At 44.5% G+C, this 16,597-nt stretch overlaps 1 protein-coding gene across 3 annotated transcripts in view; it reads right to left on the bottom strand.

The window, feature by feature from the left end:
- The window catches only part of FAM169A (family with sequence similarity 169 member A), a 369,278-nt gene that overhangs the window by 110,965 nt on the left and 241,716 nt on the right, over positions 1-16,597 (bottom strand). For all 3 annotated transcript variants that reach the window (XM_086960774.1, XM_086960772.1, XM_086960775.1), the window contains exon 9: positions 4,969-5,023. In XM_086960774.1, coding sequence (XP_086816900.1) covers positions 4,969-5,023 — 55 coding nt within the window. The remainder of the gene's footprint in view (positions 1-4,968; positions 5,024-16,597) is intronic.

Raw genomic sequence — 16,597 nt, 5'->3', positions numbered from 1 at the left:
TGTAATAGAGAATATAACCAGCTAAAGACAGATTTAGAATTACATCTTTATCTTTAGAAGTATTAATGGGAAGTTAGTACAACTAACTATAACTGAGAAATTTCAATGGTTTTGTACAAGTGAAATGTCCAGCTAACTATAACACCCCTAAAACCTATGGTTTTTTCAGTGAATTTCTAAGGTTTTTTAAATGTTAATTCCTAACTATAACATGTCTGAAACCTATGTTTTTTTCAGTGAATTTCAAAGGTTTTTTAAATGCTAATTCCTAACTATAAGATGTCTGAAACCTATGGTTTTTTCAGTGCATTTCAAAGGTTTTGTAAATGACAATTTTTAAATGTATTAATTCTTATATTTATTTTTTTGATACTGATTTGAGTAAATCGGAATTCATAGTTCGGCTGATTTTAGAGGAATATTTGTAAGTTTCAAAAATCGACACTTAGAAACTTTTTCAGCAAAAAGCTTGCAATAATATGATATGGAAGGAAATTCAAGTTACTGGTAAGGACGGTTAAAATAACTTTTCTGGATCAGTACTGGGCTCAAAGATGCAGCACTGAGGTCTCTACTGATAACAGGCGAGTAAATCGGAATTCGTAGTTCGGCTGATTTTAGAAGAATATTTGTAAGTTTCGAAAATCGACACGTAGAAACTTTTTCAGCAAAAAGCAGGCAATGATATCCTATGGAAGGAAATTCAAGTTACTGGTAAGTAGTTAGAATTACTTTTCAGGATCAGTACTGGGCTCAAAGATGCAGCACTGAGGTCTCTCCTGATAACAGGTGAGTAAATCAGGATTCGTAGTTTGGCTGATTTTACTTCGGTCCTGTATGTATATATATATATATAAACAGCCACTTTCCTACACCATCCCCTCCTTTCACCACTGTGCAAACACGCCCTTTGGCGCGTTTTAAGTTGGGGAAATAATTCTCCTTCAATCCTGAGGGTCCCTAGGGTCCAACTAACCCACTAGGTACATCCAGTAAGCGCCACAGAGCTGCGTAACAGAGAGATGTAAAAAGGTGCAGGGACTGCACCACCTCTCAGCAACGCAGCAGCGCTTCCTGAAAGCACCTGGTGGGCTACTTGGACCCCAGGGCCCCTCAGGATTGAAGGGGAATTTTTTCCCCAACCTAAAACGCACCACAGGGCGTGTTTGCACACGTCACCTCAGGACCCATCCCCTCCATTCACCACTGTGTAAACGCGCCCTGTGGACGTTCTAAGTTTAGAGATTAAGTCCCCTTGAATCCTAAGTGTCCCTAGGGTCAAACTAGCCCACCAGCTACCTCCAGTAAGCGCCACAGAGCTGTGTTGCAGAGAGGTGTAAAAATAGGCGAGGCCTCTGAACACCTGTCTGCAATGCAGCTCCCTGTCGCATCCTGGCGGTTCCTGGTGGGCTAGTTGGCCCCCAGGGAGCCCCAGTATTCAAGGGGAATTTGTTCCCCCTCTGCAAACGCGCCCCCTGGAGTGATGAAAGGAGGGTGCATGGCCTCAGCGCAATGCTGGTCTTTTTTTATTTTATTTTTTATGAAGGGGCTGTGTAGCCCCCCATCTTTTTTGATTTTTTTGGCCCTGGGGACCCCAACCACAGGGCCTGCCCCCTAATTATTATTTTTTTTATTTAAAAAATCTGGAAGGGGGCCACGTGGCCCCCCTCCTGAGGCCTTAATCGGCCCCGGGGACCCCATCCCCCGTGGCATGGCCTTTTCCTTTTTTTTAAAAAAAAACTGGTGGGTAGGGGGGCCAGCCTTTCTATTATTTTTTTATTGTTTTTTCACTTTTGGGGAGAGGTGCCGTGTGGCCCCCTCCCGGGCCTCTTGTTGCCCTGGGGACCCCATCCCGAGGGCTGGCCCTCGTCGTTGGGAACCGTGGGGGGGGGGGGGGTCCCCAATCCCCCCACGGTCCCAGCCGGCTCCTCGCGTCCTGCGAGAGCCGGCTGGTTCTACCGAGGCACAAGATGGCTGCCAACACTTCCTGGTTTGGAGTGTTGACGCAATTAGCATACAGCTCGTGTATAGATATATATATATATGTGATTTTTGATTTTCTCAGGAACTACTGAACGGATTTACACCATTTAGGGAAAAGGCACGACTCTGAACCAAGGGCTACCACTTTGCCAAATTTGGTGGAATTCCGTTCAGCAGTTCGGGCTGTAGCTGCGATTAAAACACGTTTTGAGACCCCCTCTTTTCCCTGCCTCTGTTTGACGAATCACCCCGAGACTTTCAGGATAGGAGCGGACCGGAGCACAGTTTTGATAATTTTGCGAAGATTCGTCAACCGGCGCCAAAGTTATTCCAAATAGAATGTTGCGGATTTCCTATGGAAAATAGGTCCTAACTATAACATGTGTTTTAGTGTTTATATGAGTATAGATTTATATATACAGTAATAAATATTAGTAGATTTTATTTAATTTGCATTATATTAAATTTATATATTGAAATATTCAATATTTGCTATTTTAAACTTTATTTCTATTAAATATTTTATATCTCTGTATATTTTCAGACAATATTAGTGTCAGCTATATTTATTCTCGATATTTTTTTACTTACCATTAAAAGTATAGGAGCATGATATTGTGGTAAGCTATATTTTTAACACAATATTTATGTCAACTTTATTGTTTACCACAATATTGTGTCAGTGATCCAGGGCTAGACCTATTTTTAACAACTAAAAGTCCATTCTCAACAGTGTTCTTTGTTGCGTCACTTACTACAAAAGCAATATTTTCAAGATTATGACAGCGCCTTGTATATTGCACGCTTATATATATCTAATAAGACGACCAACTTATTCATGAATGACACTCAGATTTGTAAGTCCCCCTCGAGCGTAGTGCCACATTTTACAGGTGCTCCAAGATTGAGTAGCTAGACATTCTATTGCCTGGTCTCTTTATTTCCAACATCTGGCCCTTGAATTATTCATGAATTGCTTTACCTATAAGATATTGTACGATCCATTCTATCTAGCTGAATAAAACGTTTCTGTCCCACATTATAAAAGAAAAATACAGTGGCTAGGTCTTGTTGGTGCTTGCCTTATAAGCGCTGAACAATCTACATGTCAAGCTTCTAATTCCCATCAGAGGAGCTTAGTATAGGAGATAGGAATATCCAAATTCAAAGAGATGCCCACATTTATAGAAAACAGACATGCAGACATTTCCGGTCATATGTAATTATGTTCAGGGCGAGTGAAGGAGTTGAACAATTGTGTTACATTTAGAGTGATAGGGGTGATAGCCTATTTTTCAGGCACAGACACGAAGTAAGTACTGGGACAAAGAAGAGGGACAGAATATCAAAATTGTACCTAAATCCCTGAAAAGTTATGTGTTTGCAGGTAAACTAATGTTGTGTCTCGGCAATTAGAGGGTTAGAGGGTCTAGGAAAGGATTAACAATTTGCCTATCCCTCCCAAAACCATGACTGGTGATTGTCAGCGATGCAAACCAATGGGGGTGTATAGGCAAGCAATGTTGCATTATCAGACATCATGGCAAATACATGTTAAAACCGCAATGCTATATGCTCTCTACGGCTTATTCAGATCTATGAACCTTTAAGGTTACCCTACGCTTTGGGCTTTGTAGTGACTCGCTGTTTCCCGATACATCATCCTTATCCAGCCTGACTGCACAATATTTAGATGTGTGATTCCTCATAACTCATGCCCTCGCGTGCATGTACGAATGGTAAGAGATGAAGAGTATGTGGTATGTTGTGGCAAACTGTTGTTTATATTGCTTATTTCTGTACAACTGTGGAATGTTATGTTACATTTTCTCTCGCTATTACCCTGGTATGTAATACTTGTGATAAACGAAATGCAATAAAAAATATTCAAACAAAAAAATGACTGGTGATTGTCTACAAAGTGACATGATATGGAAACTCCTCATCTTAATATAATATACGTTTCCATAACTACTTATCCACACACATGGTTGAGTGACAAATTATATTCTCTTGCTAATAAGATGTGAGAAACACAAATAAGAGTCGAGGATTAGATTAAGGGTTAAATTGTAACTGGGAGACCAGGGTTCTGATATCAGCTTCGGCGCCTGTCCAATAATTCTGGGATTTTAGACAAGTTATCTTGTCCCTGTGTCATTTTCATCTGGTTTTATGTAACTATGCAGAAACACACACACACACACACACACACACACACATATATATAAATAAATATATACACACACACACACACACGCACACAAACACACACACACACTATGATATTTAGCACTGTTCGTGTTGTATGTTATCACATCTTCTCCCCATCACATCCTAGCTTATCCTAATGTGGCTTCTGCCGGACTCCCAGAAGCTAGAAACGGCTTTTAGAAATTAACTGGTGGATTTGTCTCCATTATTTGTGATTCCAGATTCAGCTGTCACTGTTGTTACAGGCCATACAACAATTACTGTCCCCATTGTAATGAGAGCCTGAGGTGTATCACTTGTTTTGCTGATAACTTACTCAAAGTGATATGCAATTTTGCAGCCTAATGTTTTAAAAAATAAGAATTTTGGTGATTGAAATAAATATCCTATGAATGTTGGTAACTCGAAAAGCTCTGGAGTATTACTGTATCCTGTCAAGTGAACCTGAGTACTGCCTAATATGTTTGAACTGAATCTTGGCAACTCTTTTTATTACTTGTACCACAACTTTGACTAATCCACACTTTTAGGTTAGCATAGACCGTAAAACATAGACCGTAAAAGATAGCATTTGTATTTTAATTGTGTTCCCGACAAAATAACAGAGAACAGCTTTAACTTTTTATTTTAGTTAGGAGAATGTTTTAAAAATAACTGAGTATTGTGTGTATTTTTCTTGTGATGGTAATGAATAAAGCCATCTCGACTTAGGGACTGGTCTAAAAATAAAAAGAAAGTCTTTCTGACACGACGTGAGGCAGAAAACCTTACCTTCAGATATACTTGCATCTGTCTCTGCTGCATTTGGTTCTTTATATGAGTCCACCTGAATAAGAAAACAACCATTTAAAGTAACTTTATAAATAGGTTCAGCAATCACTCAAGTGAAGATCTCTTCGCCATTACTATGAGTTAAGCTTATGGCTAGAAGCCTATTTGCATAACTGCGCTTCATATTCAATGTCCATCACAAAGGGCTACTTGACACACATTGTTGAAATGGAAATAACAACTGTGGATATTTGACTGTCTTAAGAGCAGCTATATTTGCTTATACATGGCATTCACAAAAGCTTGAGTGGGTTTGTGACTGGGAAGAGTTTGAAAGCCTAATATGATTCGGATGGAGCAAACTTTGAGTTACACCAGAGGCAGTATCTGAGTGATTTGTATGTCGAGGCAGAGTAAAATGGAGACAAAAGCCACTTCAGACAAAAACCTGCAATAAAAGGACTCTAAGAGTGACCACAATTCTCAAAGAAATTGTCCCTTTTTCAGTTGTATATTTGATTTGTTAATTTATGGCTCTGGTAGAGAGCCATTAGCGTGACTAACTGGATACAAATCGAGTAACTCACTGCAGTAATGTAGCAACATTTGATAACAAAAGTTCCTACCCACTGTTGCGATGTTATAAAATAATTCCAGTACAAAAGGGGCTGGTAATGGACGGAGCATCTGAATCCATCAAAACACTCACACCCAGTCAAAAGATCTGGGTTTAATCCATCACCGTTCTTTAGCCCACTCTGCCACCCCAGTTCAGACATGGCTATATGCAAATCAGTCTGACCCTGTGCCTTATGGGAACTGTCCAGCCCGAACTGCCAAGCCATGTCTTCCCTGGACCGGAAACAAGCTTCCGAGGACCGGTTTCTGGCATTCCAGCCGTCTTCAGCCGGGCTTGCTTGAATCCAGTGGCAAAGTGAGCAAGGGACTCACGTCTGAGCATACCCTGCCACACTTATGGTGGCCAAAAGCAGTACAAAAGGGGGTGGTGATGGACGGAGCTTCTGAATCAATCAAAACACTCACACCCAGTCAAAAGATCTGGGTTTAATCCATCACCGTTCTTTAGCCCACTCTGCCACCCCAGTTCAGACATGGTTTATGCAAATCAGTCTGACCCTGTGCCTTATGGGAACAGTCCAGCCCGAACTGCCAAGCCATGTCTTCCCTGGACCGGAAACAAGCTTCCGAGGACCGGTTTCTGGCATTCCAGCCGTCTTCAGCCGGGCTTGCTTGAATCCAGTGGCAAAGTGAGCAAGGGACTCACGTCTGAGCATACCCTGCCACACTTATAAATACATTTTTCTTTTTTTAGCTTACAAACTTAATATGCATCGCATACTCAGAAACATAAATACGTACAAATATTTTGGACATAAAACCAAATAAACAAGGGGGCTGAATACGAGCGTGTCTCCTAGTCTGGGTGGTTCACTGGATGGAAGTGAAATCTTCAGCTACTTGACGACAACAAAGTTGATAGGGCTTGTAAAATGAGTCGCCTGGCGAGGATTATAAATATATGTGGAGCTGCTCAGACGGAGGAATCAGCCACTGTAGATAGGCATTTGGTGAACACTCTTGGAGCTGTTGTCACCCCAAATGGCAGGACCTTGAATTGGTAGTGTTGCCCTTGAATGGTGAACCTGAGGTAATAGAAATTTTCAGGTAGCCAAAGTGTCCCCCAACTCGCACCCTATCCATGCACCCATGTTCCTTGTATGTCGTGTAACTTCTGTTCTGTTCATGCTAGAAAGACGCATATGGATTTGCGTCAATCCTTAACATGTTAGCTATCCAGTCATGCATGAATATCCAGTTCATTAGGTTTCTAAACCTATGGTGCCAACGTCTTTACATGGTACACTTTTGAATAAACCACACGTTTTCTCCATGTTTCCTGGCCCAGTCGAGCTAGGCCCTTAACGAGTCTCCAAGTTCATTTCTGCCTCTGAAAGCTGCAGTTTAGGTATGCATCCCTGACCTCTACCTTACATCCTGCACAGACGAGCGGTGCCCGGCTCGGCCTGCTTGCCTGCCAAAACGTTATTTTGCCTACAGTTATCTGTTCAGCCTCCTCGAAAACACATTCCAGTCTAGTGAAATAGGTAAACATATTCCCGGCTGCAGAGCAAAGGGCCCTGCCTTCCTGTCTCCATGCAAGTAATTTACTGCTCCCGTTACCATGGTAGGCCCATGGCCCCCGCACTCTACATGAAGATTCATATGCACGCATTAGCATTCAGTGATGAACGGCCTCTGCCCGTGAGACCTTTTACTTCAGACACTACATCCTCCAAACATGAGATACCAGATATGCTATAAGTGCAGGTCGTTCTGACACCTCAGACATCAGTCTCCTCTACTCGTGCAAAAGTCAAAGCCCCCAGTTCTCCCCAGTTACACGTCATGCTCAGTTGCGGGCGCATCTAGGTTAAGAGTTTCTGCCGACTCTGCAAACTTTCACTAAGCATCCACCCACTTGTGACGTTTCATGTTACGTTTCTCTGACATGTCATGTACACGCCCATGTGTACGCCCTCTTACACGCCTCCTGTTACGCACATGTGTTCTTATCTCTCTTTTTCACCTGTTACGCCTACTGCATTGGAACCAAGTATACTGTTTTACTATATATAATGTGTACTGTTAATAAAAAGTTGAATATCCCTTCCTGAGCCTTCGTGGTGATGGAACTCGATGTCCATACCTCGAGGTATTATTTCCATTAAAGCCCGTATGACTCAGATTCCACGGACTCTGCCTCTCATTACTTGAGCTATCCTTTTACTTTTAATTGTATGGAAAAATGATACGGTAAATTTATTTACCACATAATTTGGCGCCCGAACAGGGACCCCCACTTCCCCACTCGCCGGAGATGTCCCGCAGGCCTTGACCCCTTCTGCGGCAGCGACGGAACCAGTGCACTTCTGCGGGTTTTCCTGCTATTCTCCCTCGGGTCTACGGGGGAGACGGTGACTGCGGCCCAGCATCCAGACGAGGCGGTGAGGAATGCGGAGGATCCCGACCAGAGCCCCTAGTCGAGAGAGCAAGGTCCGAGGTATCCAGAGGCCCACCTGTTCCGAAGCGCATGCGTAGGAGAATCGTCACCTGACGCAGTCCAGTCCAGTCCAGATTCCGAGGCCTTCAGTTTCTGCTTCCCGGTGAGTACCGTTATTGGGAACGTATCTAGGCGGGTTCATTAATTTGTGCCTGGTCAAGACAGGTCTGGGTACACAGACCTGGTCCGGACGTATTTATTTAGGTAAATAGGACAACACGTGTCTCTTTATGGGACCGGTCTGTACTGTTCTAGCAGTGCATCTAGTTATCCAGTGCATCTAGTAATTCAGTGTTCTAGAATCTCGAGAATCATCCAGTATTGTGTTGTCATGTACCAGGTAGTAACTGTTCGAAGATGTTTTAATGTATTTCATGTCGTGGTATGAATGATTGTTTGCAATTCATTACTGTGTTTATTGTGTTCACGTTCAAATCAGTCTCGACATGCCACTGTTCTCGAAATTACGTCAGATAGGAACTAGGAAAGGGATACTCGAAGAAGCTGTTCCCGTCCCGCCTAGGGACACTCCTGGACATTTTATGTATAATAAGCATGGTTTAGATGCCATACTGTACCTAGATTTGTGGGTGGACTACACCAAGGGTCTGGAAGAGAAGTATAGATGGCCTGTCTCAGGGACATGGGATGCTGATTGCATCATGAGAGTAGAAGAAGCATTATGGAAGAAGAAAGCCAGACAATCCCAGAAAAATGCCATAGAATTATGGCGTAAAGAAGCGCATAGACGAAATGAAAAGGAAATCAGGAAAGCAGAGAGAAGTAGAGAAGAATCCGAAAAAGCTAGAGAAAAAGAATTACTAGAAGAAGGAGAACGAGTCAGAATAGAACAACAAGACAGACAAAGAAACGCCCTTATTACAGGACTGTATCCAGTTCTAGCCGAGGGCCTGCCCAAGGCGACCCCGGAAGTAACACGTAACTTGTCACCACCATTGGTCCCGACTAAACTCCGTCATAAACAAACCGCAGCAGACATTTTCCTTTCTTCCTATTTAGATGATGTTGCTCCAGCATATACTCATGTACCCGTACCACCTGTTAATAATGCACAGCAGCCTGCTCCGTCTGTTCAACCAACTGTTCAAGCCACGACCCCTCCACGTTCCCAAGTCACGCTTCCTGCGCCTGTTACTTCCCCTACTGCTACTGCTACTGTTACTATCCCACCTACTGTTGGTCCTCATAATCCTTTCGCGACAGATGTGGCCCAGAGTATACCTCCGTTACATATGCCACTTATACCCGCTATGACATCAGCAGCTACTGCCCAGTCAGTTCACGCCCTCGCTTCCGCTTCAGGAGGCGCAGTAGGAGGACATCTTCACACCCCGCCACAAACAAAACGAATAATGCTTAGAGATCTAGCATTACAGCGTACACCTAGACCAGCTACATTCGAAACCCTTAGACAATACATGACAGATTGTAGATATGACCCAGTACCTGGTAAGGGGGACATGATATTATCTTCGTTACGTCTACGACGCGTTACGGATTATCTGACGCTTTTTCCCGAAATGACCGACCATCTAGACAATATATATCATTTTATTAGAACAGGGGAGAGACCTGAATGTATTCGTGAGGCCATGGCACAGCAGAAGGTTGAGACACAAAGTATGATTTTACGATTTCTGATAAATTGTTTGATAAGGGAACGAGATCGACCAGGTACAAGCCAAGAAGAGAAGGCCAAGTTGATAAAATGGAGTAATAACATAGCTGATGGTAAACATGATAAACAAAATTGCATTAGACACCATGTACAGAAAGATCCGAAAAGAAATAGTAATAATACACGAAAAAGAGAAAGAAGCTAGGGGAACCGAGAAAGAGAGTGAAACCGAGGAGGAAGAAGATGGGTTAGAAGAGTCAGATGAACGCCAAGAGATGATAGCGTACGTAGGTAGAGCAAGACTTTTTGACAGACCTATACGCCTAGAAAACAAGAAACGTTTTCTTTCTCCCATACCAGAACAATGTTCTCTTGAACATTTATTCCAAGCCACGGATAAAATCCTGAAAGAAAGAATAGGTTACAACGAACTTAGTACAATGCGTGAACAAGAACTAGCACGGTCCGCAGTACAGTGGGCTGATAATAATAGTGTATATAAAGATGATTCAGTTGCGCAAACATTTTTGAGTCTTACTCCAACTGAACAGCGTTTAGCTGGTATGCATCTCATTGTGTTATATGAGTCAGCATTCTGATCCAGGTCCCCTATACAATATATTAGATGAACTACTACTGAATAGATGGAGAGGCCTAGGTACCGATTTAATTAATGTGATTCTTGAACAACGTCATAAATACAGAACATTTTTGACTCCACATTTTGTTCCCGTTCCACCTCCAGTAGGGAAACCCTTTTACATAGACAGACAGAATCCCTTACGAGAAGTTCATCCCGTCCAGACTCCAGGGGGTGCGCTTCAACGCGTATTCGTATATACACCCTTAAGTAAAATGGAATTATTGGAAATGAAGAAAATAGTGCCTTGTCATGATAAAGATCCAGCAGGGTTTCACCGTGAATTAAAAGACATGTTACTCATGGGAGACTACACATATCCCGATATTATGAAAATGTTAAAAGTACTGTTACCAGCCGGTATTTCCGAGAAACTCAAAGAAAAAGAATGGGAGGTGGGAGATAAAAAGATTAACTGGACTGAATTAGAGGACGAAGAAAAAACACATACCCCAGGTTTAGGTCTTGGGGACAAAACTAAAGCATTACCAGGATTATTAGTACAGGTTTTGCCAAGGTTATTGACAACGAAAAAGGAAGACTGGGATGCAATCTCAGCCTGCAAACAGAAACAGGACGAAGACACTAGTGATTTTTATTCCAGATTTGAGAAATGTTTTGTTATTAATAGCAGCCTGAAAACAAGTATTGAATCATATCCACATCTTTTTGTGACTAAATTAGTTGAGAATTCCTTACCCCAAGTTAAGAATAGAGTCCTGAAAGTTGAGAGCACATGGCAAGCAAATACACCTTCCCAAATGTTACAAATGTTACAGTACCACCAGAATCGAATTAGAGAGGAACATGATCATGAACAGAGACGTATGAAAGATACGAAAATGAAAGTACTAGTAGCTCAGACTGTTCCAGCAGACGGTCAAAGAAAGGGTGCAGCACCTCCAGGTCAGTCTGCAGCTCCCGTTAAAGGGAATTGCAATTACTGCAAACAGCCAGGTCACTATATAAACGAATGTGCCGTTCTGAAACACAATATTGCTACCGGTAGGACGAAAGAAAGACCGCGTCCTCCTAGACAGGAACATGTTCCACAGAATACGCAACCACCACAGCAAGCACAACAGACAGTAGCTGTACCCCAACCTCAACCACAGCCATTGCTGCCACTCAACATGTCACGCAACAAATGTACCAGTATGCACAGTCAGATTACCCCGATTATCAGCCGTACACATGAAACAGCCTAGAGAGGGAGGTTGGCTTGCCTCTTATTGAGGTTCCTGTAGATCAAGAGGGTCCCTATGTACATAGTCAGGTATTAGGGAAAGACAGAAAATTTTTGATTGACACAGGGGCAAGTAGAACGACCATCAGTCATGACGAGGTTCCAGGGGCACCCCTCTCAGGCTCACAGAATGTTTCCCTGGGTTTTTCAGAAAAGCCTATTGTTAATGAAGTGTCAAAGCCAGTTACTCTTGAAGTTGGTCCATTATCACGAACTACAGACCTGTTACTTACGAAAGCATGTCCTGAAAATCTGCTTGGTATTAAAACATTGAAAGCTTTAGGAGCTGTGATATGTTGTTCTCCGGAAGGAGTGAGATTGTTCTTACGTGACTTCAAGGGTCATTATGTGTTACGAGATTTTGATCCAAGATTGCAAAATGTACCAGCACATTTATGGGCACAAGGTCCAACTGATGTAGGTTGTATGCACATTACACCTTATCGTGTCACTCTCAAGCAAGGTGTTATACTGCCCCGAATCCGACAATACAAATTGCCCCCCGAGGCTGTAGTAGCCTTATTGAAAATTATTGACGAATTGATTGCCCAAGGAGTAGTTATAGAAACTGACTCCAATGTATGTAATTCTCCAATCATTCCGATTCTTAAACGAACTGACCCAAATGCACCACCAGTCTACAGATTGGTGATCGATCTTCGAGAACTGAATAAATGCATCGTTCCCCAGTACCCAGTAGTGCCAGACATATCTTCCCTATTGACTGCCATTGATTCCGAAGCTGCGTTCTTTACTGTAATTGACCTCAAGAACGCCTTCTTTAGTGTCCCCATACATCCGGAAAGCCAATTTTATTCGGATTCTCATTAGATGGCCGAAGTTTCAAATTTGCACGTGCACCTCAAGGGTTCACGGAAAGTCCCAGTATTTACAGTCAAGCCATGAAAAGACAACTAGACAGTATACACATGCCTGCTGACACTGCTCTGCTCCAATATGTGGATGACTTGTTAATCACTGCACGGACCGAACGTGACTGCGAGCATGCGTCACTGACTGTCCTATGTTTCTTGGCCGAAAAGGGGCATAAAGTGTCCCCTTCGAAGCTACAATTCTGTGCCCAGCAAGTGGTATACCTTGGGCACTTGCTGTCAAAATGGGGGAGACAACTGACACCAGAACGTATTCAGTTAATTGCACATCTGCCACAACCCAAGACACAAAAGGAGGTACGGGCCTTTATTGGCCTCACCTCGTACTGCAGACAATGGATCCCTCAGTATGCATATCTAGCCAAACCACTCATACAGTTGACAACACAGGAGGCAGCGACTTCGACTGTCCTCCCTTGGACTCAGGAACACACACAACCTTTTGACGAATTAAAGAAAGCCTTATGTCAAGCACCTGTTTTAGCAACACCATGTTATAGCAAGCCTTTTACACTTTTTGTTACTGAACGCGACGGCACAGCATTATCTGTGCTCACACAAGATCAAGCAGGAAAACACAAGCCTTGTGCTTATTTTTCTAGTACATTGGATCCAGTGGCCCAGGCTCTGCCTGCGTGCCTCAAATCAGTTGCAGCAACAGCTCTAGCAATCAGACAAAGCGATTCAATAGTGTTAGGGCATCCTCTGACAGTACAGGTTCCACACTCTGTAGAAGTTCTTTTGAACCGAACCCAGACTCAACACTTGACCATAGCAAGACTGACTGGATACGAAGTGACATTGTTTCAGCCACACATAGAGATCAGACGTTGCAACACATTAAATCCTGCCACATTGTTACCCTCGAGTACAATTGACCCGACACCACATGACTGCGTAGAAATCATCAACACTGTAACGAAGCCCAGACAAGACTTGACAGACATTGCATTGCCTGATCCAGACCTGACACTTTACGTGGATGGTTCATGTATGAGAACAAGTACAGGAGAGTTAGTGGCCGCCTATGCAGTGACCACTGAAACTGAAGTCATAGAAACACATCACATTGACACACTGTCTGCCCAAGCAGCAAGAGCTCATCGCTCTGACCCAAGCCTGCATTCGAGCCAAGAACCTGAAAGTAAACATATACACAGATTCACAGTATGCATTTGGAGTTGTTCACAACTTCGGTATCCTCTGGCAAGAAAGAGGTTTTTTAACTTCTCATGGAGCCAAGATACTGCACGGTCCCCTTATTCAAGCTCTGTTAGAAGCAATACACTTACCTGCATCCATTGCTATCATGAAGTGCAAAGTGTGAGAAGGTGGCCTGATATGCAGTGGTCACTATTCTAGTGAACACTATGTATCAGTCCAGCAACCCTTATTGATGATTGGTTGTAAGTCAACCTTATAGACCAGCTATCCTAGTAGCGTGGATACGAGCAGTCTAAGGCTAAAGACTCGAGAGGGCGTGTTAAGCCAGCTGTTATACCACATATACCCCTTGAACACCAAGTGAAAGGACACCACACAAGTGTTATGAAAATAAACAGTTATTTATTAAAGATCACAACAGCCCTGTACTCTTTATGAGGACAGGGTACTAAGCACAAACCAAAACTCTTACAAAAATACTTAAGTTAGCACAGTATATACAAATGCCCGAGGGGCACGGAAAACCATATACTTGAAAAGTGGAATGCGAAATTACTAGCAGGTAAGTACAGTACTAATAGCCTTTGGAATCGCTAGGACTTGACTATAGAATCGTTAGATTACTTCTAGGAGACCCAGGGGACTCGGGTGCAGTGTGTGCACTCTCACGCGAGATGCGGGACAAAGTCTATGGTAACTAGGAATTGCAAAGTTAGTGTTCTCGGGCGAACCCGACCTGGTAGGGAGAAAACGAAAGTAGATTCTGACCCTTGGATAGTGAGGCTATGCTGGGGCACCGAAATGCCGAAGTTACCTAGCCCAGGGGCTGCAGCTGCATAGGACTCAAAAGACGTCGGGAATCCTCGTTGACGGACCAGGAGCCTGGAAGAAAGAAGTTGCTGGCAGGCGACCAGTGAAGAAAGTTCGGTGGATCCAAGCCTGGATCGATGGAAGATGACACCTGAAAGCAGAGGGGACCAAGTTCGAGACTACTAGCCAGTAGTCAGTGGGCACCAGGAGGGCACCGGATGGTAGCCACCTCGACAAGGCGTGTGGGTGACGCTGGGCTCGGAGATCTCACGGACCAGGAGGTGTTGTCGGCGACCAGGAAGGAGGATCGAGCTGTCCCACGAAGATGGAAGCTGTCGGCGTTGCTGGACCCAGGATTGGGCAACAAAGCCTTGGCAAATTCAAGCCCACGCGGTGGACCTAAAATGGCGTCTGGAGTGGACCAGGAGGGTCCGGGGTGCCTCTCTTCAAGAAGGAAGCAAGGGCCAGTCTGGAGCAACCAGACCAGCAGCAGTGATGTCGTCGGGCGTCGTTCAGAAGGCCACAAGCCAGCCGGCTAGTAGCCAAACAACGCGGTGCACAGCAAACAGCAGAAGGGCCCCACGCAGATCGTGGAGATGCAGGGAGGCTGATCTTGGGTGCTGAAGCTGCGCAGGGTCGGGGCTTCTCGGACCCCAAAGCACTCACCCGTGGAGGACACGGTGGGCTTGCAGTAAAGATGTCGTGCAGTCTTGGCGATCGTCGGTCCCTCGAGGTCTCGTCGCACTCACGGTTCTCAGCTTGGCTGTAGAGGTGAGTAGAGGTCAGAGGTGCCAGGGAAGCCGGGTCTCGTCGAGCTGGGTCGTCGGATTCGTGATGAAGGACTTGCAGCAGACCGCAGTGTTCTTTAGGATGGTGCCTGCGGATGCAGGGTGACTACTCCTTAGCCACAAGGGAGAATCTTGATGAAGAAATCGTGAAGTCCTTTCGCAGAAAGTCGTGTCTTGATTCCAAAGATGATCTAATTTGAACAGGGGGCCCGCTCCCATCTTTATACTAAAAAAGGGGGCTGACCCGGTGACTAGGTCCTGCCTATGGGTGGGACTAGGTGGGGGGTGGTTAGACCCCTCAGCCATGCCGGACTTCCCCAGGCCAGGGGCTGGTGTGCCCCTGGAACTGGTTCAGACCGGCCTATGCGTAGTGAGCACCGGGGTGCCACTCAGCAGTCACCTTCCTGTAAAGCCCTGCCTACCCAGGATACACAAAACCATGTCTGGGACGGTGCTAGCACCGCCCCGGACAGGAAACCCTTTGTCCAGGCTCCCCTCGCTGGAAGGACTCCCAGCTGCAGGGGGTCAGACTCGTGTCTGTGGTGGCAGCATCCATTTTGTGGAGCTGAGGCTTCAGTTAACTTTAACCGGGGTTCACAGTTACGGACATGTCGTGTCCCTCTAGAAGGGTGGAATGCTAACCCCGTCGCCAGAATTGGCGAGGGGTTAGTATTCCAATTCGTATGACACCTTACTCGACATGTTTTGATAAAGTAATACCAAAGTTAGCATTTAACCGCGAGGATTATAATGCACTTAAGAGTATATGGTATGCGATATCATGGAACAGCTATTAGGACTTGGTTCCGCAAGCTGCAGACAGGCTCAGCTCATGCCAGAGCACCATCTCACACGATTCCAAGCACTCTGCCTTCAGGATTGTCAAGGCCTGCCATAGGAGTGACTGATAGGAATCTGTGTGTCCATTTTAGGGTTAGGTATAGGTATACTACACCTACAGCAAAGCGTGTTTACACGACTTTGCCCCAGCTGTCATGCAGCCAGTTGTGTCAAATTTAAGAGGCCGGCCAGGGGTGGCATAATACATGCTGCAGCCCCTGGTAGCCCTGGGTACACCTATGCCCTGAGTTACAGGGTCTGATAAGGTGGCCCAGTACCAATTGGTAAATGCACCTAGGGTACATGTCGTAATTTAGAAAGAGAACAGCCAGGCTGTGGGTCTGATTGGCAGGCCCACAGCCAGAGAAAGTCGTAAACCAGTGAAACAAAAGCAAAAAATCTGGGTGATCATAGGATTGCAGACCCTACTCTCCTACATGACCCCCCCCCCCCAAACTTTGGGACAATAAGCTAACCTTGACCAGGTGAGTCTTCTTGTTCTAAGTGGAAATATCTGGAGAGCCCAT

Source organism: Lissotriton vulgaris, chromosome 3_1 (genome assembly GCF_964263255.1).
Source record: "Lissotriton vulgaris chromosome 3_1, aLisVul1.2, whole genome shotgun sequence".
Taxonomy (NCBI): domain Eukaryota; kingdom Metazoa; phylum Chordata; class Amphibia; order Caudata; family Salamandridae; genus Lissotriton; species Lissotriton vulgaris.
Note: the sequence above shows the minus strand (reverse complement) of the source record. Positions and strands in the feature narration are given on the sequence as shown.